Source organism: Panthera pardus, unplaced genomic scaffold (genome assembly GCF_024362965.1).
Source record: "Panthera pardus isolate Hobbes unplaced genomic scaffold, ASM2436296v1 HiC_scaffold_10, whole genome shotgun sequence".
In the NCBI taxonomy this organism is placed as follows: Eukaryota; Metazoa; Chordata; class Mammalia; order Carnivora; family Felidae; genus Panthera; species Panthera pardus.
Genome location: NW_026526655.1, coordinates 62,214,752 through 62,239,177, shown reverse-complemented (window position 1 = coordinate 62,239,177; position 24,426 = coordinate 62,214,752). Strand labels below are relative to the sequence as shown.

Below are 24,426 nucleotides of genomic sequence, written 5' to 3'. Positions count from 1 at the left end.
TCTAGTGAGTCAGAATATTTCCTGACCTCATTCATAATTATATACTCTATTATTTAACTTCAGAATGTTCAATGAGCCATTAATAAATGCCCTGATAACTATTTCATAAAAGCTATTCAAAAGAGGTTAAGGAAACATCTCCTCTCTTGTGTTGAAGAAAGAACATACCTGAATTTGGGAGTTGGTATTAGTTAGGGAAGTGGCTCAAAGTGGCATGAAGAACAAAGAAGATCAGTTCTCCCTGACGGAAGCATTTCATGGTGAGAGGTTCACGCTGCAGAACAACTTTGTTCCATGCAGTCATTAGTCTCAGGAATCCTAGTCAGCTGCATAGTTGAGGCTGGGTTTTTGGGCATTCCAGCCAGCAATAATGGGAAAGAAAGCATGGAGGAGGCATGCTTGTTTCTGTAAGACTGGGCTCAGAATTGCCCACGTCATTCCTCTTGCTTCTTTGTTAAGAGTTTAGTTCTACTGTCTAACTTCAAGGGAGGTTTGGAAATTATTTGTGTGTCCAGGAAAAGGGTGTGTGTGTGTTGGACTTCAGTGGACAACTAGCAGTGCTGGTGGTTTGTTAGTTTGATTGGCAGTGACCAAACATGGCTCTTGCTGTCCTTTTCAGGAGGTGCACTCAGTGTACAGAATTTTGGCTGGGATTTTGAATATTGGAAACATTGAGTTTGCAGCTATTTCCTCTCAACATCAAACTGATAAAAGTGAGGTGCCCAATGCTGAAGCTTTGGAAAATGGTAATTGTTTGATGTCTGTGCACTGTGTAGCCAAAATACATGTTTCTTTCACTTTGGTACTTTCTCAAGATGCTGTAAAATATAGAGTAGCTGTTGCTGGTCTCTGTACTGACTTTGGGTATTTTCACCAACTGGGATTTCCCAAAGGATGTCTTGTAGACCATGACAATTCTTTTTATAAGCTGCAAATAAATGCTCCGCAGAAAAGAATTCTGTGGCAGGTCACTTTGGGCAGTGGTGTCAACACTGGCTACTTTTGAAAACCAGCTACAAGTTTTTGAAAAAATACAAGAGGTGGATCTGTCTCTGAATCCACTGAATCAGCATCTCCAGGGGAGAAGTCAGGCACTATTTATTTTTGAAGTTCTATAGGAGATGATGGCACAAGGAAACCAAATCCTGAGTTAGGGAAAAAAAAACCACTGATTTAAATAAACACCATTTGTGTTAAACAGTATCTTTTACTGCCTTTAATAAAGTAATGTGCTTTTTGATTCTTGAGAAGAGTATAGTCCCTGGCTATTTGACCAAAGACCATCTCCTCTCACTTTTTTTCATCAAATACCTGGGAAGAGCTTTCAGAACAGTGTGGATGTTCTGTTACTGTGTCCATCTGGATGCTTCTTGGTGTTAGGGACCTGGCTTGTTTACCTTTGCATCTGAAGTGCCTAGGGAGAGCCTGACACATAGTGGATGTTGAATAAATGCTGGCTGAATGAATGAATGGATGGATGGATGACTACATTCTCTGGTGTCATCCTTACCCTGTATTCCAGCTGCCTCCCTTCTCTGCATCAGCCCCGAAGAACTCCAAGAGGCCCTTATCTCACACTGTGTGGTCACCCGGGGTGAGACCATCATCCGTGCCAACACTGTCGACAGAGCCGCGGATGTCCGAGATGCCATGTCCAAAGCCTTGTATGCGAGGCTCTTCAGTTGGATTGTAAATCGCATCAATACACTCCTGCAGCCAGACAAACGTATATGGCAAGTTCCCTTGGGAAGCAGAGGCCCTGGGAGAGCTGTCATTGACCCCGATGTCTCCTAGATTTGCAAGAGAAAGTGTTTGGTCCACTCATGAGTTTTCTTTAGTGAAGCTCTCAAGTCTTCACCTTTAAAAGGAGAATGGTATCCAGGACAATGGAAGAGGCACATGACTGACAGAGCTGTTATAGTGTAGTGTTTAAGAGAACAGCTTTGTCTGGGAGCTGGGCAAACTGGGTCTGCATCTAAGCTCTAGAGCTTGATCAGTCCCATATTCTAAGTCACAGTTTTCTCATCTGTAACATGAGGGTAATGATAGCCTCCTCATAGTGTTGTTTTCAGAATGAGATGTAGTTTCATGTAAAGTTTTAAAGCACCATATCTTACATTATTTGCATTATATCATTACATTACTACTGCTACTCCTGCTGTTACTACTATTTCTTTCTAAGCATTGATGGTTTCTATATTGTGGAAGAGTTGACAACATCAAGTTCTAAAGAGTGTTCTTCCAATTAAGCCTTATGGGTGGGAAGGTGAAATAGTGAATGGGCAGCAGTTCTAGCCCCTTCCGATAGAGTGGTTCCTCGTTAATCTTTCTCTTTATGGAGCTTCTGAGTAAGATTTTAAAGGATTCTACTGCTTAAAAAAAGTTGGAAAGACTGTTGAAAAACTGAAGGAATGAATACTTTAAAACACAAACTGTTTCTTCCTTTAGAGGTGGCTGAATGCTGCTTTCCATGAGTGGGTATATATGTTGGTAAACACACGGGCATATGTATTTAACATCATCCTGAGATGAATGTTTCTTCCCCTATCAATTTTTTTTTCTTCTCTTCAATGCAGTAGTGCAGATGATGGTATGAATGTGGGGATCTTGGATATTTTTGGATTCGAGAACTTTGGGAGAAATTCATTTGAGCAGCTCTGCATAAACATTGCCAATGAGCAAATCCAGTACTATTTCAACCAGCACGTTTTTGCTCTTGAGCAGGTAATAGTGAACTCTGAAGTAACTAAACCTGGTGGGGAAGGTGCCTCCAAGCTGCCCACAATTAGAAGCAGAAACCCTGTTAGGCTAACAGGTAAAAGATTCTAAGGAAAAAACCACTGGTGAGGCAGTCCTGCCTGTCCTGTCAAAATAAATAGTCTAAATTTAGCCTGAAGAAAAAAGTCTTGATTTCTGTGGAAAGTTACATTTCCTCACTTGAGTGGAGCTGGTGACAAGCCAGTTATTTAATTGTTGCTTCTAAACTGTTTCATGCACCTTGTCCAAAATGCTACATTCTCTTCCTACCTTATTTAAGTAAAATAAGTGTCCAAAATGACACAGGATGATGTTGAATTCAGGGCACAGGTTCTTACTGTTCTTAACTCCCAAATGCGCCATCCCCATCCCCTATCTCCTGCACACCAGATCCCACAGTAACTGCTGGGGTGGGGGTGGAATATCTCCAGGGAGGAGTAAGATATGTTCTTGGTTTTCCCCAAATGGAAGTCTTTTCACTATGAGTTTAATGGTAAATCAAATTGAGTGTGAAGCTCATGTGCCCAAAAGCTAGGGGACCTTCCCCTCCACCCTAATTTCTACCCCAACCCCAAGATTCTATCTTGTATGAAGTTGTTCAACAATGAAACATACTAAGCCCTTTGTTTTAATGTAGAAGTGAAGGTATACACACACTGTGCTGTGATTAGATAAACACGAATTATTGGTTTTATCAGTGGACCTGGATAAATCTGGATCACCCACCCCTCCCCTCCCCTCCCACTCTGCGTGAAATTCCACCTCCTTTTCAGTCAAGGCTCCCTGCATTTATTTTCCCTGGGAAATCTGGAATTTTCTTTGTTTTCCAGCCGGAGATGATTCCCTTGCAGAATCCTTTGTAGAAGATAGATGTCTGTTTTCTTCCTGGTTTAAACCATATTTATCACCAAAATAGTTTTTTTTTCAGCTTCCCTTCCATTCCATGTCAGTTTCTAAATTACAAGTTACCAAGTTGGTATTTGGGAGACAGCACTGTCCCTTCTTTTGCTGACTTCAGCTGCCTGCCACAGGATGTGCCTGTAGGTCAGACTTAAACCCAAAGCTTCAACAGTGCTATATGCAGAAGACTCCTTTGCTACACCCATAAAACACAGCCTGTTTTCCACATACAGTCAGTGTTTCCAGACACAGAATGTGCATGCCAAAGCAGCCTGGTGCCACCTAGGCCAGTTTTGGGCTGGAGACATTCACAATCCATTTCCCTCCAGGTGGAATATCAGAATGAAGGCATTGATGCTACACCTGTGATGTATGAGGACAACCGCCCACTCTTGGACATGTTCCTCCAGAAGCCCCTGGGACTGCTTGCACTTTTGGATGAGGAAAGTCGATTTCCCCAAGCAACTGATCAGACCCTGGTTGGTAGGTATCTTTTGTAAAAGGCATAATGCACTCAGAAGAGAACTTGGTTCATGTCATCAAATGAGCGTGGCTGAGCATTTTGGCCACCTGGTAGGCTATGCAAGTATAGGATCTATTTTTAATGCATTGAAATATTCAGCAAATGTCCTGATAGATTGTGTCTTAAAGCAAACCCATCACCAAGCCCTCCTCACACTCCTATTGCTGCCAACGTAAATACCTTTATCCTTTGTCAATTTCATTTTTTATACCTTCCTGTCCCTTATTTCCTATAACCAATAATTGCTTCTCCTCCTTTTCATACCCTTCTCTCCTATCTTTGCCTGGATCCCATCCACCTCTAGTCCAAGTTTGTATAGAAGACCCTTCTGGTCTCATGGCTTCTAGACTCATACTTACCCTCTCTACCCTGGACATCCCAGCTAATTTAGTCTTTCTAAAGCCACCTTTTCATTAGTTTACTATTGTCTGCAGCCTGCCAGTAAGACACCTCATCCTAGCATTAAAGGCCCTTTGTATTCTATCCCCGTTCCCTTTGTCCGTCTGCTTCTCCAGTCTTCAGTGTTGTATATGATCCCTTCCCTCGCTGAGATTGTGAGATATTTAGGGCAACAAAGCCCCAATCTTTGTATCCATTTAGTACTTAGCACAGATCCTCACACAGAGTAGGCTCTCAGTTACAACAGTAGCAAACATTGTTTATTGAGGGAGGAACAGAAAGCTTCAAGTCTTTTCCCCAGATAGGAAATTGATTGGTGGGAGAGATTCTCTTCAGGAGTTGACATTGTCACCTTCGGTGGTTTCCTTTTACCTATGAAATCATCACAAGTTGCCATGATAAGTTTAAACAAGGGTTGTTTGCCTTCTTCTGTGGGATATCTTTATGGTTCTAAAGCTAATTGGTCAGAGTTCTGGTGTCATCAGTGTCCGTGCTAGGAGTTCTTAGAACAAAACAAGATGTTAGGGCATCGCCTGACGCTAAAGACAAATACAAAACAACTAAACGAAGACTTGATGGTAAGCCCATTTCAACAGGGCATTTTTCACTACTGTTGTACATACAACGACACTATCAGACTGCTCTGAAATCCCTTATTTGGGGTCACTCCTGGCTCAAGGAGTGACCTTTTGTTTGAAGGAGCCAACAATTCTCATTGTAACTTTTAAACATGAAAATCCACACAGATAAATTTGAAGATAATCTGCGATGCAAATACTTCTGGAGGCCCAAAGGAGTGGAGCTGTGCTTTGGCATCCTGCACTATGCCGGAAAGGTGAGGCAAGTGTGTGTCATTAAACCTGAATTTGACAGGGGTCAGTGTCCATACTACCCTGTCTGTGCTGCTCACAAAATTTCTTGCAGGTTTCTTTTCTCCTTTTAATTCCTCTTGAACACCTAATCATAATTCCCAAACTTTCTCAGTGTGCTGCTCACAGAAAGTCGCCCCTGGTAAAGAAGCAATTTCTCGCTGGGGTGACTATGGAGCTGCCATCTGCCTCTCACCTGAGGTTTGGCCCAGAAGTGACAGCTCTCCAGAGAGAGAACATAGTATAGCTTTCCCAGTGTTGAGCAGTGAATGTGCACATTAAAGTTATTTGGAAATGTGTAGGTAGCGGTGGAGGGTTCATATCACAGTGGGGCTCAGTTTTTAGCAGTTTAACTCTATGTGTCTTTAGGGAACCAAAAATGTCTAGATAAAAAGGGAAAAAAATTCACTTCATCATCCAGATATTAAGCTTTTATATCATTAACAGAAATTTCCACTTTTCATAACTTATGCCTCAGTCTCATTTCAAGTTCCTGAAGTAGAGTAGTGACTAATTCAGGAAACTCTCTAGTTCTGCAGCCAACAACGCATTGCTTGAGTTACTCTCAAAGGAGCCATTGGAATTATGGTTAATTGGTTCCGGGTGGGGGGGGGGGGTGATCTGCTGAGGCCCTGGGTCCAAAAAAAATGGGTAGGAGTTCAATAAAAGGCATTTTGGATTATTTTGTTGATGTAAGATTTATTGAAATTATTTTTACTTTTTAAAAAAATTTATTTATTTGTTTATTTTTTATTTTAGAGAGAGCACGCGTGGGGGAGAGGGGCAGAGAGAGAGAGAGAATTTTAAGCAGGTTTATGCTCAGTATGGGCCCAGTGCAGGGCTCAATCCCATGACCCTGGGGTCATAACCCATGCTGAAATCAAGGGTCAGATGCTCAACTGACTGAACCACCCAGGCACCCTGAAATCATTTTTCATATTCATATCATAGTATTGAAATTAAGTATGCCTGACTGGAGGTTGGTTGAAAGGCAATTCTAATGTAAGTAGAGAGGATTGTTTTTCTCTCCACATAGTGCATAGTATCTATTTTGGATATTTGTTAGAAATTGCAACCCAGTTTTTACCCTTAGATCGTTCACTCACCTTAGCACTGATGTCTGCCCATATATTGATGTCCTTGACGTCTGAGATGCCCTTATCTAGCCTGCTCCCTCCTTTCCTATCCTCTTCCTTACACTTCCACTCTGTCTCCATGTCCTTTTATACTTACTTCCTATTCACCCATCTTCCCTTTCTCCCTCTTCTCCTTTCTTGATTTTAAGGGGCGGGAGATGGATAGGAAGGACCTTTTTCTTTCTGGACTCCTGTTCTTTTCTGAATTCATTTGTCACTCAATGCTTATTTCTCTGGAGTGTTCTTAAAATTTCTCTGACCTGGATCCCTCCTGTTCTGAGAACCAAAAATGGCTCAGCATCCCTGAGCGATCACATGCCGTGAGTACCTTGGGAAGCAACAACGGTACGGTGGGTATGGGCTCGGAGCCCAAAGTGTCTGGGTTTGGAAGCCTGCCTATCGCTTGTGAAATGTGCATATTATTTCTTTTCTCTCTAGGACTCTGTTCACCCACCAGTAAAATGGGGATAATAATAGTGTTTACCTTATAGGATGGATGCTTTACATATAGTGACCAAAGATACAGTACCCAATGTATTTTCATTATTATTCTGATGTGATATGACTCTTTTTTTCAAAGAGCACCTGGACAAGAAGTTAAGATAAATTGGTGTGTCAGAAATTACATTTTTTTCCTCCTTATCTTGTGGACTGGATTTAAAAGCACAACTGTGTCAAGACAAATTCTGTACGTTGGTCGATTAATGACTGACCTCAGACAACTTACCAGTGTTGCTAGCAATGGATGATATCGGCTAGTTTGCTATTTGTTGTTTACATTGCAGGTATTATATGATGCTTCTGGGGTTCTTGAGAAAAACAGAGATACTCTACCTGCTGATGTGGTTGTAGTCCTGAGAACGTCAGAAAACAAGCTTCTTCAGCAGCTCTTCTCAATTCCTTTGACCAAAACAGGTACCTGGAGCCCCTGACCTCCCTTGGCCTGATGCTTCTACAAGCACTGCTGGAGTTTTCTTGTTAGTGTCCAAATACTGCCAGGGCTCCACTACTACCACTTTGAACTTTAAGCAGGGGTAAAGGTCTATTCAACCAAATTCATGAAAAGGAAAGTGATTGTTTCTTTTTCAAGTTAATTGCACAGCATCAGTGTATATATACTGGGCATACATACAGACACACACCTTTTATAACATTAACTCTTAGACTCCTCATTTCTCTGCCTGCCACCTTTCCCTCTTCATTTATAAAGCCATATGTAATCACTAATTCGTGCTAAGCACTCCAGGGTGGTCTCAGTTTACCTAGAGTTATTGGGAAGATTATTTCTGTTCACGTATGAACCTAAGTGGAGGGAATGTGGTGAATCCGAAGGTTATTCAGTCATGGGGTCCTCAGAGGTCACCTGGTCCAATTCACCACCCAGTCAATAACCCCACTCTCTTAACCAATTTAGAGTAGGTCCATCACTGGCCTACGTGCCTGGCCTTTGCCCACTTAGAGTCAGCTTCTGCTTAATGGCTTCTGTTTATAGTTGTGCAGTCAGTTCTTAGGACAGGAGGCAGGAAACTAGGGCTGAAGAACAGAACTTCCCTGTCATTGCTATTTTGCCAAATAGGTTCCATTTGGGTCAAGTTCCTTTGATTTACCTGGGTTCTGCTGCCTTTGGCTGAGCAGCAGACCAGGTCTTCTCAAAGCTTTCCTCTCAAGGGCATTATGTTTCTGAAGGTATGTCTGGAAACAGCTGCATTATGCTTTTATGAAAGGAGGAGAGACCTCTTTGTCACTGTTCATAATTTCTTTTTCTTTCTTCCCTCACCCCTCTTGAAATCATTGGTGCCCGTGTGTAGTTTGGGGCCTTCGTCTGCTTAAAGAGAGTGGCTGCCAGGTCTGACTTAGCAACATGCAGAGGAATGAAAAGCTTGGCTAAGAAAAAAGCTACAGTCTACAACCTTTGCTTCATCTTAACTTGGAAAGAAAGTTGAAACCAGTTCTTAACTTTCTTCAAACATGCTCCTTTAAACAAAGATAGTAGGATGCCCATGAGAAGACTGGCCTCCAGCTTTCTTTCCAGACCTCCCTTGGGCAGAGCTGGGATTTTACTCATTATCTCCTTACGAAGATATCTACCCTCAAAAATTGTTTCTAAAGAGATTGTTCATCCTACATTGAAGGTCAGAATATCAATCAAGCTGCTAAATTTTAAAACATCTATATCATTTATTTTTTGGTTTTAATGTATTAAAGCCTTTGAAGGTGGGAAAATTTTACTGGACAGGAATAGTTGTGTTGTTTTTGATAGAATTATAAATATCGGTTTCAGAGTGACCAGATGTGAGCTGGGCTGGGGCTTCCTCACCAGACACTTAGGTCTTATCAGGCAACTTATGTGCAGGGGCAAAGATACAGGCATCATTAAGACCCCTACTTTGTGCTCTTTGAAATTAAATTTATCTAAATGACTTGTCAGTTGGCATTTACACTCTCTCATAAATATAAGTAATGATTTGTCAAATCTGTTCACAACTTTGGAATTTCCAATTTTTCAACTGTTGGCAACATAAAAACAATTTCTCAGCCTGGGCCACTAGGTGGTGCTATGCAAGAAGTCAGGCTCTGAAGAAGCCTTCTGTTTGCCCTTGATCCGCCTACACGGGAAAGGAACAGGAACAAAGAGATAGCCTCTGCTTTTTTTTTTTTTTTTTGCTTCCTTTCTTTTTGATTTTTGCTTTTCTCTGAAAGAGTTTTTCTCCTATCTTGTAACTCTTTCTGAATCTTGCCTTCAAACTGTGTTCCACACATCCTGGAGGAAATAGAAGTGAAAAAGAAGACTAGAAACAAACGTGTTTTCCTAACAAGCTTCCTTGTATTCCTGAGTCCCCTATATTGTGCATAATAATTTCTTTTGAAATCCTAAGCCTTATTTTCTTCACATTTTGAATATAATTAAGAAGCCGCAAAAACACATCAAAGCTAATAAGCATGATTTTATTTTCTTTTCCTGAAACTGCTCATGTAACAATGGCTTCAATCAACATTTATAGAATAGCTTCTAATAATAAGGCATCATTTAGGCAGCGAGGTGAATATAAAGATAAAATGACTTTGCTCTAAAGCAACTGGAACTTTCTTTTACCTTCACTTTCTATCTAGAATTTTTCTCCCTATGATGATATTTGCCCTCAAACATCAGTTCTAAAGAGATGTGCATCCAATGGTGAAGGTCAGAATATTAATTTTCTAAATTTTAAAACATCCATACTCTATATTTTTTGGTTTTAGTATATTACAGCCTTTGAAGGTAGGAAAACCTTACTGGACAGAAATAGTTTGTGCTGTTTTCACTGAAATTGCATATACTTGTTTCAGCATGTGCCCCTTATGAAAGCAGAAATGGTTTTCTGGCTGGAACCAAGGTCCCACATAACCTAGCATTTTGAAAATGAATATGCTGATATTTTCAGTGCACGAGAAACCATTTTCTTGGTTGTTTTTATTTTTATTTATCCTGCTTCAAACCCTTAAATACTTGTCTTATTAAAATGAAATGGGTTACTGTTCCGTGATCATAGATGTTATGGGAAGCTACTTTACAAACTTCTTTTAGGAGATGAACTGCAGAGAGGAAGGAGAAAAGTCAAAGTTGGGAAGCTTTGGAGGCTGTTAGCATCAGACTTTAAAAAGAGGTCCAGTGTTGGACTCCGGTTTTGGGAGAGGAGGATGTTGTAGGATGTTGGTAGTGCTCTGACTCCTGGTCTTGGTGGTGGTTACGAGTACGTTTGCTTTATAATCTGTTATGCTGTCCATGTGTTTTACACACTTTTCTGTACATTCTATTTCGTGATAGCACTTTTATTTTCCAAAAGATAGAGAAGACATCTTAAAATGCAAAGAAAAACTTTCATTTCTTTCCCTAAGATTTCCTATTCACTTAATTTGGGGTTTCCTGGTAGCCAGACCGCTGCAGCCTTTTGCTTTCAAATGCAGGCATCAGAGAGCTTCTGGCTGACATTCCTGTCCAGTTAAGTCAGCCTCCTCTGTCGGCTGCTGGGCAGGTAACAGTCCCTTCATTAGTGCATAGAAGAAGTATCGGTTGGTCTAATCTCTTATCAAGGTTGAGAGGACTAACCTCAATGTTTGACCTCTTTGTGTCAAAGTGTAATAAAAATCAGAGAAAGTAATCCAGTTGACATTTTCCTGTTTCCTGTACCCACCTTCCCATTCATGTTGTACATCCCCAAATACTGAAAAGGTTAAAAAAACATGGGGTGTGAAGTCACGAGGTGCAGGGCTCCTCCCAAATTTCTGTAGCCCCCTTGCCAGCGGCCCCTCCTGGCACATAGCTGCATCTGGTGAGAGAGATGCCTGTGCCTGATGACACTCCCATTCCAAGATACTCGGTGGTGATTGGGCGAATGGAGGCAGCTGCAGACAACATGGATTCTCAAACCTTCAGGACCACTCTCTTGCCTGTACATGGGCCACTTCAAAAGTGGTGAAATTTTCTTTGTAATCCTTCCTCTCAATAGGAAATCTCTGAAGATTTCACGTGTGAAAATTTGATGTGGCAGCAACGTTGCTTTCTAACCCTTCAGCTGGGACTTTTCAAACTGAATGATCTAGGTGGAAAAACATTAAAAGGAAAGATGTTATAACAAGGTTTCATTGCATATTTCCTTGTTTGGGAAACATTCTGCTTGCTACTAATAAACTAGAGAAAAGTTCAAAAGGCTCAAGGGAAGAAAGAAAAGAGGAAGTTTCAAAAGGAACTTGAAGAATCCATTTCTGTCTTTGAATTGTGAATTCTGACTTCCAAATAGGAGTTTGGGATTTTAAAGGAGTTAGGAACTGGGGAGAAACTAGAAAAACAAAAGTAGTGCCAAAGGGAATATTCTCTGAGCCTCAAAGTCTGGTTTTGCTTCAGAATCTAGAACTGAGTTTGGCTCTATTTTCTCCTGTCCAGGCTCCCCAGGTCTTTCCCTTGGAATTTGATGTGAAGTGAAAATCAACAGTAAAGTCTCTTTATCTTGACTTCCATTGGTTCCTCCTTTTATTCGGATGGGGGTGGGTGGGCAAGATGAGCTCCCACATTATATCTGCAAAGGACTCCAGCACCATGACTGCTGAAATATTTGATTGTTCCTGATTCTGTAACTTACAAATTGGGCATTCAGCTCTTAAGAGGATGCCTTTTGGTAACTGTCTCTCAGAGTTTTCATTTTTCACTTCCATGCTGGTTTCTCCTCCATGCTGGAAGTTCAGAAAATGGGTCTGGCAGGATGAGCTGACTCCAAATGACGAGGTTCCAGGGTCACAGCCATAGGCAGTGCTTGCCTCCTCTGAAACAGCAGCTCTAATGAGCCAATCCTGTCAGGAAGCCCTGAGGGGTGAGTTCTTTCTCACACAGAGGCCTGCTTCTTTCTGTTTAAGAATGTATTTCAGTCAGTAGATAATTATATATTTAGCATCTATCTAGGTATGGTGTTATACATAGTCCTTTCTGGAAGGAATAAGAGAAAATCTCAGCCTGAATAGTCAGGGACAGATAGTGCGGATCCTAAAATGTATAAAGGATACACAAAAGAAATGTAAATTATGAATAGGCATGTAAATCAATACTTGGGGACAATATAAGCACTGAGTCTATACAAGTAAAAATAGAAGGAAAAGTCATGGAAATATCATGTGTTGATTGAGGTAAAACTTCTTTTAACTATAAAGACTTCTTGGAAGAGGTTTTTGTTTTGTTTTTTGTTTTGTTTGTTCGTTTTAATGTAGAGTAGAGAAAATTGAGCAGTCTGGGAGTAATGAGGCATGCTAAGCCAGGGTCTACAGCACTGGAAAGGAGAGGTAGGCAGCGGGATGATTAAGTGAACAGAATGCGAGGAAAGGACTCAGGGCAGAGGGAAGGAAGCAAGATGGAGAAATGATGGCAGTCTGTTGAGCCAAGAGTGGGCTTCTGATGCCTTTTGAAACAGTGTGGGTGGTCAAGTCAGGCTTCTAAAGAGAACAGTTTCAGGGTGACAAAGGAAACTTATACAGGGGTGTTAAAGACTGACTAGGAGAGCCAGGGTGCTCCCATGTGTCTCTGTGGAACTGTGTATGAGTAGATGCTCAATAAATACTTCTACATTCTACTTTTTTTTTTAAGTTTATTTATTTATTTTGAGAGAGAGAGAGAGTATGGGGGGGGGGCAGAGAGAGAGGGAGAGAGGGAGAGAGGGAGAGAGAGAGAATCTCATGCAGGCTCCACTCTGTCATCGCAGAGAACAATGTGGGGCTCAAACCCACCAACCTAAGATCATGACCTGAGCTGAAGTTGGATGCTTAATCGACTGAGCTACCTAGGTGCCCCTACATTCTACATTAAGACCTAGCATCCATTTTGAGTTAATTTTTGGTGAGGTGTAAGGTTGAAGTTCATTTTTTTTCTGTATGTCCAGTTCTAAAATGTTTGAAATGACTATCCTTTCTCCATTGAATTACTTTAGCATTTGTCAAAAATCAGTGGTTATATTTGTGTGGGTCTGTTTCATTGATCTATGTATGGAATTCTTCAATACCACATTGTCTTTACTATTGTAGCTTTATAATAAATCTTTATTTATTTTTTTTCAATATATGAAATTTATTGTCAAATTGGTTTCCATACAACACCCAGTGCTCATCCCAAAAGGTGCCCTCCTCAATACCCATCACCCACCCTCCCCTCCCTCCCACCCCCCATCAACCCTCAGTTTGTTCTCAGTTTTTAAGAGTCTCTTATGCTTTAGCTCTCTCCCACTCTAACCTCCTTTTTTTTTTTCTTCCCCTCCCCCATGGGTTTCTGTTAAGTTTCTCAGGATCCACCTAAGAGTGAAAACATGGTATCTGTCTTTCTCTGTATGGCTTATTTCACTTAGCATCACACTCTCCAGTTCCATCCACGTTGCTACAAAGGGCCATATTTCATTCTTTCTCATTGCCACGTAGTACTCCATTGTGTATACAAACCACAATTTCTTTATCCATTCATCAGTTGATGGACATTTCGGCTCTTTCCATAATTTGACTGTTGTTGAGAGTGCTGCTATAAACATTGGGGTACAAGTGCCCCTATGCATCAGTACTCCTGTATCCCTTGGGTAAATTCCTAGCAGTGCTATTGCTGGGTCATAGGGTAGGTCTATTTTTAATTTTTTGAGGAACCTCCACACTGTTTTCCAGAGTGGCTGCACCAGTTTGCATTCCCACCAACAGTGCAAGAGGGTTCCCGTTTCTCCACATCCTCGCCAGCATCTATAGTCTCCTGATTTGTTCATCTTGGCCACTCTGACTGGAGTGAGGTGATATCTGAGTGTGGTTTTGATTTGTATTTCCCTGATGAGGAGCGATGTTGAGCATCTTTTCATGTGCCTGTTGGCCATCTGGATGTCTTCTTTAGAGAAGTGTCTATTCATGTTTTCTGCCCATTTCTTCACTGGGTTATTTGTTTTTCGGGTGTGGAGTTTGGTGAGCTCTTTATAGATTTTGGATACTAGCCCTGTGTCTGATATGTCATTTGCAAATATCTTTTCCCATTCTGTTGGTTGCCTTTTAGTTTTTTTGGTTGTTTCCTTTGCTGTGCAGAAGCTCTTTATCTTCATAAGGTCCCAGTAGTTCACTTTTGCTTTTAATTCCCTTGCCTTTGGGGATGTGTCCAGTAAGAAATTGCTATGGCTGAGGTCAGAGCGGTCTTTTACTGCTTTCTCCTCTAAGGTTTTGATGGTTTCCTGTCTCACATTAAGGCCTTTATCCATTTTGAGTTTATTTTTGTGAATGGTGTGAGAAAGTGGTCTAGTTTCAACCTTCTGCATGTTGCTGTCCAGTTCTCCCAGCACCATTTGTTAAAGAGACTGTCTTTTTTCCATTGGATGTTCTTTCCTGCTTTGTCAAAGATGAGTTGGCCATACGTTTGTGGGTCTAGTTCTGGGGTTTCTATTCTATTCCATTGGTCTATGTGTCTGTTTTTGTGCCAATACCATGCTGTCTTGATGATGACAGATTGGTAGTAGAGGCTAAAGTCTGGGATTGTGATGCCTCCTGCTTTGGTCTTCTTCTTCAAAATTACTTTGGCTATTCAGGGCCTTTTGTGGTTCCATATGAATTTTAGGATTGTTTGTTCTAGCTTCGAGAAGAATGCTGGTGCAATTTTGATTGGGATTGCATTGAATGTGTAGATAGCTTTGGGTAGTATTGACATTTTGACAGTATTTATTCTTCCAATCCATGAGCATGGAATATTTTTCCATTTCTTTATATCTTCTTCGATTTCCTTCATAAGCTTTCTATAGTTTTCAGTATACAGATCTTTTACATCTTTGGTTAGATTTATCTCTAGGTATTTTATGCTTCTTGGTGCAATTGTGAATGGGATCAGTTTCTTTATTTGTCTTTCTGTTGCTTCATTATTAGTCTATAAGAATGCAACTGATTTCTGTACATTGATTTTGTATCCTGCAACTTTGCTAAATTCATGTATCAGTTCTAGCAGACTTTTGCTGGAGTCTATCAGATTTTCCATGTATAATATCATGTCATCTGAAAAAAGTGAAAGCTTGACTTCATCTTTGCCAATTTTGATGCATTTGATTTCCTTTTGTTGTCTGATGGCTGATGCTAGAACTTCCAACACTATGTTAAACAACAGCGGTGAGAGTGGACATCCCTGTCGTGTTCCTGATCTCAGGGAAAAAGCTCTCAGTTTTTCCCCGTTGAGGATGATGTTAGCTGTGGGCTTTTCATAAATGGCTTTTATGATCTTTAAGTATGTTCCTTCTATCCCGACTTTCTCTAGGATTTTTATTAAGAAAAGTTGCTGAATTTTGTCAAATGCCTTTTCTGCATCGATTGACAGGATCATACGGTTCTTCTCTTTTTTTTTTGTTAATGTGATGTATCACGTTGATTGATTTGCGAATGTTGAACCAGCCCTGCATCCCAGGAATGAATCCCACTTGATCATGGTGAATAATTCTTTTTATATGCCGTTGAATTCAATTTGCTAGTATCTTATTGAGAATTTTTGCATCCATATTCATCAGGGATATTGGCCTGTAGTTCCCTTTTTTTAATGGGTCTCTGTCTGGTTTAGGAAACAAAGTAATACTGGCTTCATAGAATGAGTCTGGAAGTTTTCCTTCCCTTTCTATTTTTTGGAATAGCTTGAGAAGGATAGGTATTATCTCTGCTTTAAACGTCTGGTAGAACTCCCCTGGGAAGCCATCTGGTCCTGGACTCTTATTTGTTGGGAGATTTTTGATGACTGATTCAATTTCTTTGCTGGTTATGGGTCTGTTCAAGCTTTCTATTTCCTCCTGATTGAGTTTTAGAAGAGTGTGGGTGTTTAGGAATTTGTCCATTTCTTCCAGGTTGTCCAGTTTGTTGGCATATAATTTTTCATAGTATTCCCTGATAATTGTTTGTATCTCTGAGGGATTGGTTGAAATAATTCCATTTTCATTCATGATTTTATCTATTTGGGTCATCTCCCTTTTCTTTTTGAGAAGCCTGGCTAGAGGTTTATCAATTTTGTTTATTTTTTCAAAAAACCAACTCTTGGTTTCATTGATATGCTCTACAGTTTTTTTTAGATTCTATATTGTTTATTTCTGCTCTGATCTTTATGATTTTTCTTCTTCTGCTGGGTTTGGGGTGTCTTTGCTGTTCTGCTTCTATTTCCTTTAGGTGTGCTGTTAGATTTTGTATTTGGGATTTTTCTTGTTTCTTGAGATAGGCCTGGATTACAATGTATTTTCCTCTCAGGACTGCCTTCGCTGCATCCCAAAGCATTTGGATTGTTGTATTTTCATTTTCGTTTGTTTCCATATATTTTTTAATTTCTTCTCTAATTGCCTGGTTGACCCACTCATTCTTCAGTAGGGTGTTCTTTAACCTCCATGCTTTTGGAGGTTTTCCAGACTTTTTCCTGTGGTTGATTTCAAGCTTCATAGCATTGTGGTCTGAAAGTATGCATGGTATGATCTCAATTCTTGTATATTTATGAAGGGCTGTTTTGTGACCCAGTATGTGATCTATCTTGGAGAATGTTCCATGTGCACTCGAGAAGGAAGTATATTCTGTTGCTTTGGGATGCAGAGTTCTAAATATATCTGTCGGGGGGCTTGGATGGCTCAGTCGCTTAAGCGGCCGACTTCGGCTCGGTCATGATCTCACAGTCCGTGAGTTCGAGCCCCTCGTCGGGCTCTGTGCTGACAGCTCAGAGCCTGGAGCCTGCTTCAGATTCTGTGTCTCCCTCTCTCTCTGACCCTCCCTTGTTCATGCTCTGTCTCTCTCTGTCTCAAAAATAAACATTAAAAAAAATTTTAAAAAATATATGTGTCAAGTCCATCTGATCCAATGTATCATTTAGGGCCCATGTTTCTTTATTGACCGTGTGTCTAGATGATCTATCCATTGTTGTAAGTGGAGTGTTAAAGTCCCCTGCAATTACCACATTCTTATCAATAAGGTTGCTTATGTTTGTGAGTAATTGTTTTATATATTTGGGGGCTCCCCTATTCGGCACATAGACATTTATAATTGTTAGCTCTTCCTGATGGATAGACCCTGTGATTATTATATAATGCCCTCTTCATCTCTTGTTACAGCCTTTAATTTAAAGTCTAGTTTATCTGATGTAAGTATGGCTACTCCAGCTTTCTTTTGACTTCCAGTAGCATGATAAATAGTTCCCATCCCCTCACTCTCAATCTGAAGGTGTCCTCAGGTCTAAAATGAGTCTCTTGTAGACAGCAAATAGATGGGTCTTGTTTTTTTATCCATTCTGATACCCTATGTCTTTTGGTTGGCGCATTTAGTCCATTTACATTCAGTGTTATTATAGAAAGATACGGGTTTAGAGTCATTGTGATGTCTGTAGGTTTCATGCTTAGAGCGATGTCTCTGGTACTTTGTCTCACAGGATCCCCCCTAGGATCTCTTGTAGGGCTGGTGTAGTGGTGACGAAAAAAATACGGAACGCTTCACGAATTTGTGTGTCATCCTTGCGCAGGGGCCATGCTAATCTTCTCTGTATCATTCCAATTTTAGTATATGTGCTGCCGAAGCGAGCACTATAATAAATCTTTAAACAGGTAGTGCAATCCATCCAAGTTTATTCTTTTTAAAAAAAATTTTTTTAATGTTTATTTATTGTGAGAGACAGAACATGAGTGGGGGAGGGCCAGAGAGAGAAGGAGACACAGAATCTGAAGCAGACTCCAGGCTCTGAGCTGTCAGCACAGAGCCTGACATGGGGCTTGAACCCACGAACTGTAAGATCATGACCTGAGTTGAAGTCAGATGTTTAACTGACTGAGCCAGCCAAGCACCCCAATCTTTTTCAAAATTGTTTTGGCTATTTCAGTTCCTTTGCCTTTCCATATAAAATGTAAAAGTAATTTGTCTATATTTGTACAAAATCCTGCTACAATTTTGACTGGAATTGCATGAAATCTACACATCAATTTGAGAAGAATTGACATCTTTATTAAGTCTTTCAATCCACAAACACAGTATGTCTATTTATTTAGATCTTACTTGATTTATTTCATCATTACAGTTGGCCCTTGAACAACATAGGTTTGAACTGCACGGGTCCACTTGTGTGCAGATTTTTTTCAATAAATGTAGTACAGTACTGTAAATGTAGTTTCTCTTCCTTATAATTTTCTTGGTAATATTTTCTTTTCTCTAGCTTACTTTATTGTAAGAATACAGCATATAATACATATAACGTACAAAATATGTGTTAATCGACTGTTTTAATTTATTCATTAAGGCTTCCAGTCAACAGTAGCCTGTTAGTAGGTAAGTTTTGGGGGAATCAAAAGTTACATATGGATTTTTGATTGTGTAGGGGATTGGTGCTCCAACCCCTGTGTTGTTCAAAAGTCAGCTGTGTTTTGTTTCAACATAGAGATCCTGTACATGTTTTTGTTAGATTTCTTACCTAAGTATTTCAGTTTTTGGAGCTAGTACACTTTTTTTGCTTGTTTGTTTTCAGTTGTTTGGCTAGTATACAGAAATATCATTGATTTTTTGAGGATTGACTTCACCCACAAACTTGCTAAATTTGCTTGTTAGTTCTAGGAGTTTTGTTTTGTTTTTTTAGATTCCTAGGGATTTTCTACATAGACAGTCATGTTGTCTATAAATAGGAATGTGTATTTTTCTTTTCAGTCTTATGCCTTTATTTCTTTTGCTTGCTTTAGTTCACTGGCTAGGACTTCCAGTATAATGTTGAATAGAAGTGAGAAGAGGAAACATCCTTGCTTTGTTCCTGATCTTGCAGGGATGCATTGTGTCTTACACCACTGTGTATGATGTTAGGTGTAGGTTTTATGTAGGATAACTTGTACTTGCTGATCCATCTCTCTGCAATGTTTTCCCTCAAAACATACCTATGACTAGCTTCTTCAATTTCACTAGGTGTTTTATCAAAATCTGCTTTCCCTGTTAAAATTTTCACCTACTCAATATTTTATATCCCCATTTCCTGTTTTATTTTTCTCCTTAGCACCTGTCACTACCTTATATAGCATATACACTTCTTTATCTTATTTATTTTCTGCCTCCACCATAATGTAAGTTCCAAGATGGCAGGGATTTTTGTCTGGTTTGTCCATTACTGTGTCCTCCCTGATATAAAATGGTCATTCAATATATGTTTGGTGAATAAATAGATGGGTGAACCAAACCTATTCCCATTTCTGTCTTCCTTCTAATCGAAATGACTCAACTATCCCTACCCTTATTACAGGTCAGCTCTCCACTTGTCCTCTGCCTTCCTTCCCCTTTCACTTTCACAAGGACTTTCATCATGCAGTTATTCCTCATCTCTTCTGCATCATCTGTTTATTCCTCATAATGTGACCATTCTCATCAACATAGTGTCTTCCATCTTTTTGACTTCTTGTTACAAATTGAATTATGTTCCCTCCAAAACATATGTTGGAGTCCTAAGCTCCATTACTTCAGAATGTGACCTTATTTAGAAATAAGGTCTTAGCAGAAGTAATCAAGGTAAAATGAAGTCATCAAGGTGGGCCCTAATCCAACATGACTGGTGCCCATATAAAAAAAGAAGACTTTGGACATAGGGAGAGTGCTGTATGAAAATGAAGGCAGATAGTAGGGTGATGCTTCTCTCACCTGAACCTCTTAACTAAATTCTGTTTCTACTCTTACCTTTTACAGTCTAACAGCTAAACCACAGTCTTTCCAAAAACGTAACTCTGATCATCTCATTCCTTTTCTTAAAACCTCCGATGGCCCCTTATCACATGAAGAACAAAATCCAAATTCCTTTCCTTTTCTACGAACTCTTACATGGTCCGTCCTGCCCTTCTCTCTGTCCCTATCTCTTGAACTTTTACCCTTCACTCTCTGTCTTCATTCTGTTCCTCAGATATTCCAAGTCTTGTTCCTGACTCTGCAACTAGCTGCTCAGTCTGCCTGGAACATTCTTTCTCCAAATCTTTACAGGTCTGTTTCCATCTTGTGATCCAGAATCCTGCTCAAATATCACCTCCAAAGAGAGGCCTTCTCTGTCCACCCAGTGGAGAGTGGCCCCACACTTCCACACTAACTCTGTTATACTACCCTGTATAACTATCTCCGTTGGGATCTGACGTTGTCCTGTCCTATCTGTATATCACCCTCCTTCCCCAATCCCCAGTGCTAGACTGTAAGCTCCTTGAGAGCAGAGACCTTATTAGTCTTTTTTTTTTTTTAACCATGGTATATCCAGGACCCAGAGCAATGCCCAGCGCATAGTAAGTCCTCAATAAATCTTTGTTAAATAACTTGGTAACTCCTGCAAGGTAGAAACTAAAGCTGAAATCCAAATCTTGACTCTGAATTTACTCTGTATTTAGAGAAAATTTAAGACTCTGTATTAATTTACTAGGGCTGCCACAATAAGGCACTACAAATAAACAGTGGTTTAACCAAGAGAAATTTATTGTCTCACAGTTCTGCAATCTAGAAGTCCAAGATTAAACTGTCGAGAAGTTTGATTTCTTCTGATGCCTCTCTCCTTGACTTGCAGATGGCTGCCTTCTCAGTATTCTCACGTGGTCACCCCTTGGTCTCTGTGTATATTGTGTACCCCAATCTCCTCTTCTTATGAGGATACCAGTCATACTGGATTAGGGCTCACCCATATGACCTCATTTGACTTTAATCACCTTTTAGACGTCCTATCTCCAAATGCAGTCACATTCTGAAGTATTGGGGGTTAGGATGTGAACATATGAATTTGAGTGGGAGGGGGCGATACAGTGCAACCCGTAACAGGTCACTAAGAGCTGAGGGAGCTGTTCAATATAAGCCTGTTACCTATGGGACACATGGGGGCCACCACCTTTCCGCATAAGCCCCAGGGACAGCTGTAACCTGCCAGAGAGTGTTTGCAGCCTCACCCAGTCAGGGAAGGAGAGCTCTGCTCTCTCCCCTTTCCTTTCTCCCTTTTTCCACACCAGAGGAACTATCTAGAGAAGAGAGAAGACTTCCTCAAGCCATGAGAGCCATCAATCCAGCCTGGAAGGAAAGGGAGAGTGGGGGAAAAAAGCTTTGAATTGATATGATATCAAAAGTTAAAAACAAATAAGAATGAATCTTCAAAACCAAAAGAAATATTTAATAACAGAAAATATCTGAAAATCTATGAATGGGGCAGAAATATGGTTAAGAGAACTGCCATCCTCACAGAAGGGTAGGAAAGCGTGGGTGGGGGAAGTGACAGGAAAAGGTGATATGTTTTTTGTCTATCCCCAATGAATTGAGATGCCTCAGTATGCTGATTTCATGCTCCAGGCACAGCAGAGAACCACAAAGCTTTCTGTATATGTGACCCTAGGAGGCTGGCAGTTTCCTCCCAGCACCAGCCTGGAGTGGGCGAGAGTCAGATTCTTGTCTCAGGAATAGGGCAAGTGACACGGAGGGTCACTCATGAATAACAGAAATAGCAAATGGTAATTACATGGGCTCTTCATCTCCAACAATCTGTAATCAGAACTGCAGTTCAGTGCTTGGTCTACCCAGCTGTGCAGTTCTGTCTCATGTAACCGTCTTGTGTACCTGAAAAGACTGTTAGCCCTGTGAGAACAGAGACCATGTCTTCTATTTTATGCATATGTATAGCATATGGTTGGGACTGTTTACAGTACTTCACAGCTCCACGCCATTGCCCACATGAGTTCTGCTTTCTGGAGTTACTTCTGTCCCCCACCTCCACACTCATCACCACACCTTCCATCATTCCCCCTCTCCTGCTTCCTAATCCTAATCTCCCAAACTCTGCCCTGACCTCACCTCCTTCAGGAAATTTTGGGTTGGGTCCAACTCCTTGCATCAGTGGAATGTAAATTCCATGAGGAAAGGATTTTGTCCATTTAGTTAGGTCCTCTTTCTAACTCCTAGAGAAGCTGCTGGCACCTACGAGGTGTTCATTTGACTCTGTTCAGGCAGAGAGTGCAGTTTGTGACCAGAATTTCCTGGTAGTCCTGAGAGCACTGGAAGCGTGTTGGAAATATGGGTCATCCCATGGTTTATGGTGTTAGCTGGAAGCTCACCATCATTGGACATCTATTTAACAAGTTGTGAAATTCGGAGAAGAACTTCCATTTAGAATTCTGTAATCTGAATCTAGAAGAACAAGTATGAAGCCCTGTTTGGACTCGGGACCCAGAGAAGTACAGATGTGATTGCAGAGAAGTACAGATGTGATTGGAATCTGAAATGGATGGCTAACCCCCTTCCAGGCTGCAGTGGGCAGGATGGGGACTTTCCCAGAAGCAAAGAGCACACAGTTGACTAAAGTATAAACTGTACCAAGAAGCATGAGATCCACTTACTTGCTCAGAAATGTGGCTGCCCTGGGGGCTGTGGGTGACGTGTGGCCACAATCTGTGCTGCCTCGGGGAGGTTCCATGAAGGACAGCATCCTCCTCTGCCTTCTGTCCTGGCAACAGCTGGACAGCTGCAGGAGAAACCTCACACCTTTTCAGCCCTTGCCTAGAAGAATCTTTGATTTTCTTTGTTAGGCTTATTGAAGCCAAGATGCAGGCATAGTGTGGTTGCGGTGGTAAGACAGCGTATCTTGTAATTCTTGTTGTGTTTTTTCCCCTACCCTGAATGCTTTTAGGTTTTGAGTTTGCATTCTCCAAGTGCTGTTTTCTTTATGTTGAAATGTAAGCAGCTTAAGTGTTTCATTCCTTTTTAAAAATCTACTTTTAGTTTCTTCTAGCCCATCAGCTGTGGTGGAGTAACGAGCCCTGGGCCATAAGTCAGGAGACTTAGATGTCGATTGGTACTTTGCATCCCTCATGTTTAATTCTCTGAACCAGCTTCCCACCTGTACATTGAGGGGTTTGCATGAAGGACCTCCCCTGACTAGATGGAAACTTAAAGTCAAACAGACAAACCCCTAATAATCTCTAGCCCAAACCTTCAGTCTGGAGTTTGAAAGCTCTCACTGGGCTCTGTTTTGTTTTTCGATCTGTAGAACCATGCTGTCCAGTGGGGTGTAAAATGTTCTAATACCACATTTTAAAAAGCAAAAAGAAACAGGTTGTCTTAGTTTGTTCAGGATGCTATAACAAAATACCACAGACTGGATGGCTTATAAATAACAGAAATTTATTTCTCATGGTTCTGGAGGCTGGAAAATCCAAGCTCAAGGTGCCAGCAGATTTAGTGTCTGGTAAGAGCCCGTTTCCTGGTTCACAGAGCCTTTCTACTGTGTTCTTGTATAATGGAAGGGTCAAGGGAACTCTCTGGGGTTTCTTTTGTAAGGATGCTGATCCATTCATGAGGGCTCTGCCTTCTTGAATCATGTAACCACCTCTCACAGACCCCCACCTCCCTGCTCAGAAACCTGGGTGCATGTGTATATCATCACATATGAATGGGGGTTAGGATTTCACATATGAATGGGGGGACATAAACAGTCAGTCTGTAGCACAGGTGAAGGTGCAATGATTTTAATAATATACCTTTACTCAATATATCACAAATATTATTCAACATGTACTCAATATAAATCTTACTAATGTGATATTTTACTTTTTTGTTGCGTGGAGTTCCCGAAATCTGGTATGTATTTTGTACTTATGACACATCCTAATTTAGACTAGCCACATTTTCACGTGCACAGTACCCACCATATTGCATAGCTGTAGCTCTAAAGAAGCACTGCCCTGGCCACAAAAGTGCCTCATTTCTGCTTTCTAAGAGAAGTGCAGAAATGCCAAAGAGCTCTTCTTGCTGGTCCTCCCAAGGAAAGTAAATTCTTGTTGCTTCATAAAATAATATTTTATTGTATCCAGATTACTGTTTTTCTGTGTAGGAGAGAAATTACCCTTCTGGATTTGCAGAGTTCCAGTTCCACAAACTTCTAAAATTTCCCTTGATTCTCTTTGCAGGGATAGAAATATTGCTATATTATCAGTAGTAAGAGCAGTGTTTCCTGAAATGTGTTGCATGCAGCACTAGGTTTGTGGGATGTGAAGAGGTGTGAGGGGAATAAGAGATTTCCATGGTCAGAAAGTGTGAGGAATACTGATTGTGAAAATCCAATACATATCTTTATTGCAGAAATACTAAGAGATGCCTCTCTCATGTATAGGGCTTCCAAAACCAATAAGATGCTTTTTGTGGAAAGCATCTTGAGGATCAGGAGTCAAGTGGGACTGAGGCAATGCCAGGCAGAGAATTTTCTCCCCGACTTTCTTTTCCAGGGCAACCTTGCCATGTGGGTCTTAAATCCATTCCCAAAAGTTCCTTGTGCTTTCTTAACTCCAGGGCCCCCGCTGATGCTATGTTCTTGAGAAAGAAAAACTGAGCTCAATAATGAGTTGTG

General features: G+C 40.7%; 1 protein-coding gene and 1 non-coding gene across 2 annotated transcripts in view; one reads left to right on the top strand and one right to left on the bottom strand.

The window, feature by feature from the left end:
- The first annotated feature begins 1,650 nt into the window (after positions 1–1,650).
- MYO3B (myosin IIIB) overlaps positions 1,651–24,426 on the top strand; it is a 213,292-nt gene continuing 190,516 nt past the window's right edge. The window contains exons 1-5 of the mRNA XM_053901857.1: positions 1,651–1,733; positions 2,577–2,724; positions 3,987–4,140; positions 5,326–5,414; positions 7,370–7,499. Of these exons, the coding sequence (XP_053757832.1) occupies positions 1,651–1,733; positions 2,577–2,724; positions 3,987–4,140; positions 5,326–5,414; positions 7,370–7,499 (604 nt within the window). The remainder of the gene's footprint in view (positions 1,734–2,576; positions 2,725–3,986; positions 4,141–5,325; positions 5,415–7,369; positions 7,500–24,426) is intronic.
- Positions 17,530–17,636, bottom strand: LOC128772836 (U6 spliceosomal RNA). The gene has a single exon (XR_008416961.1). It is a non-coding gene; the product is annotated as a U6 spliceosomal RNA (small nuclear RNA).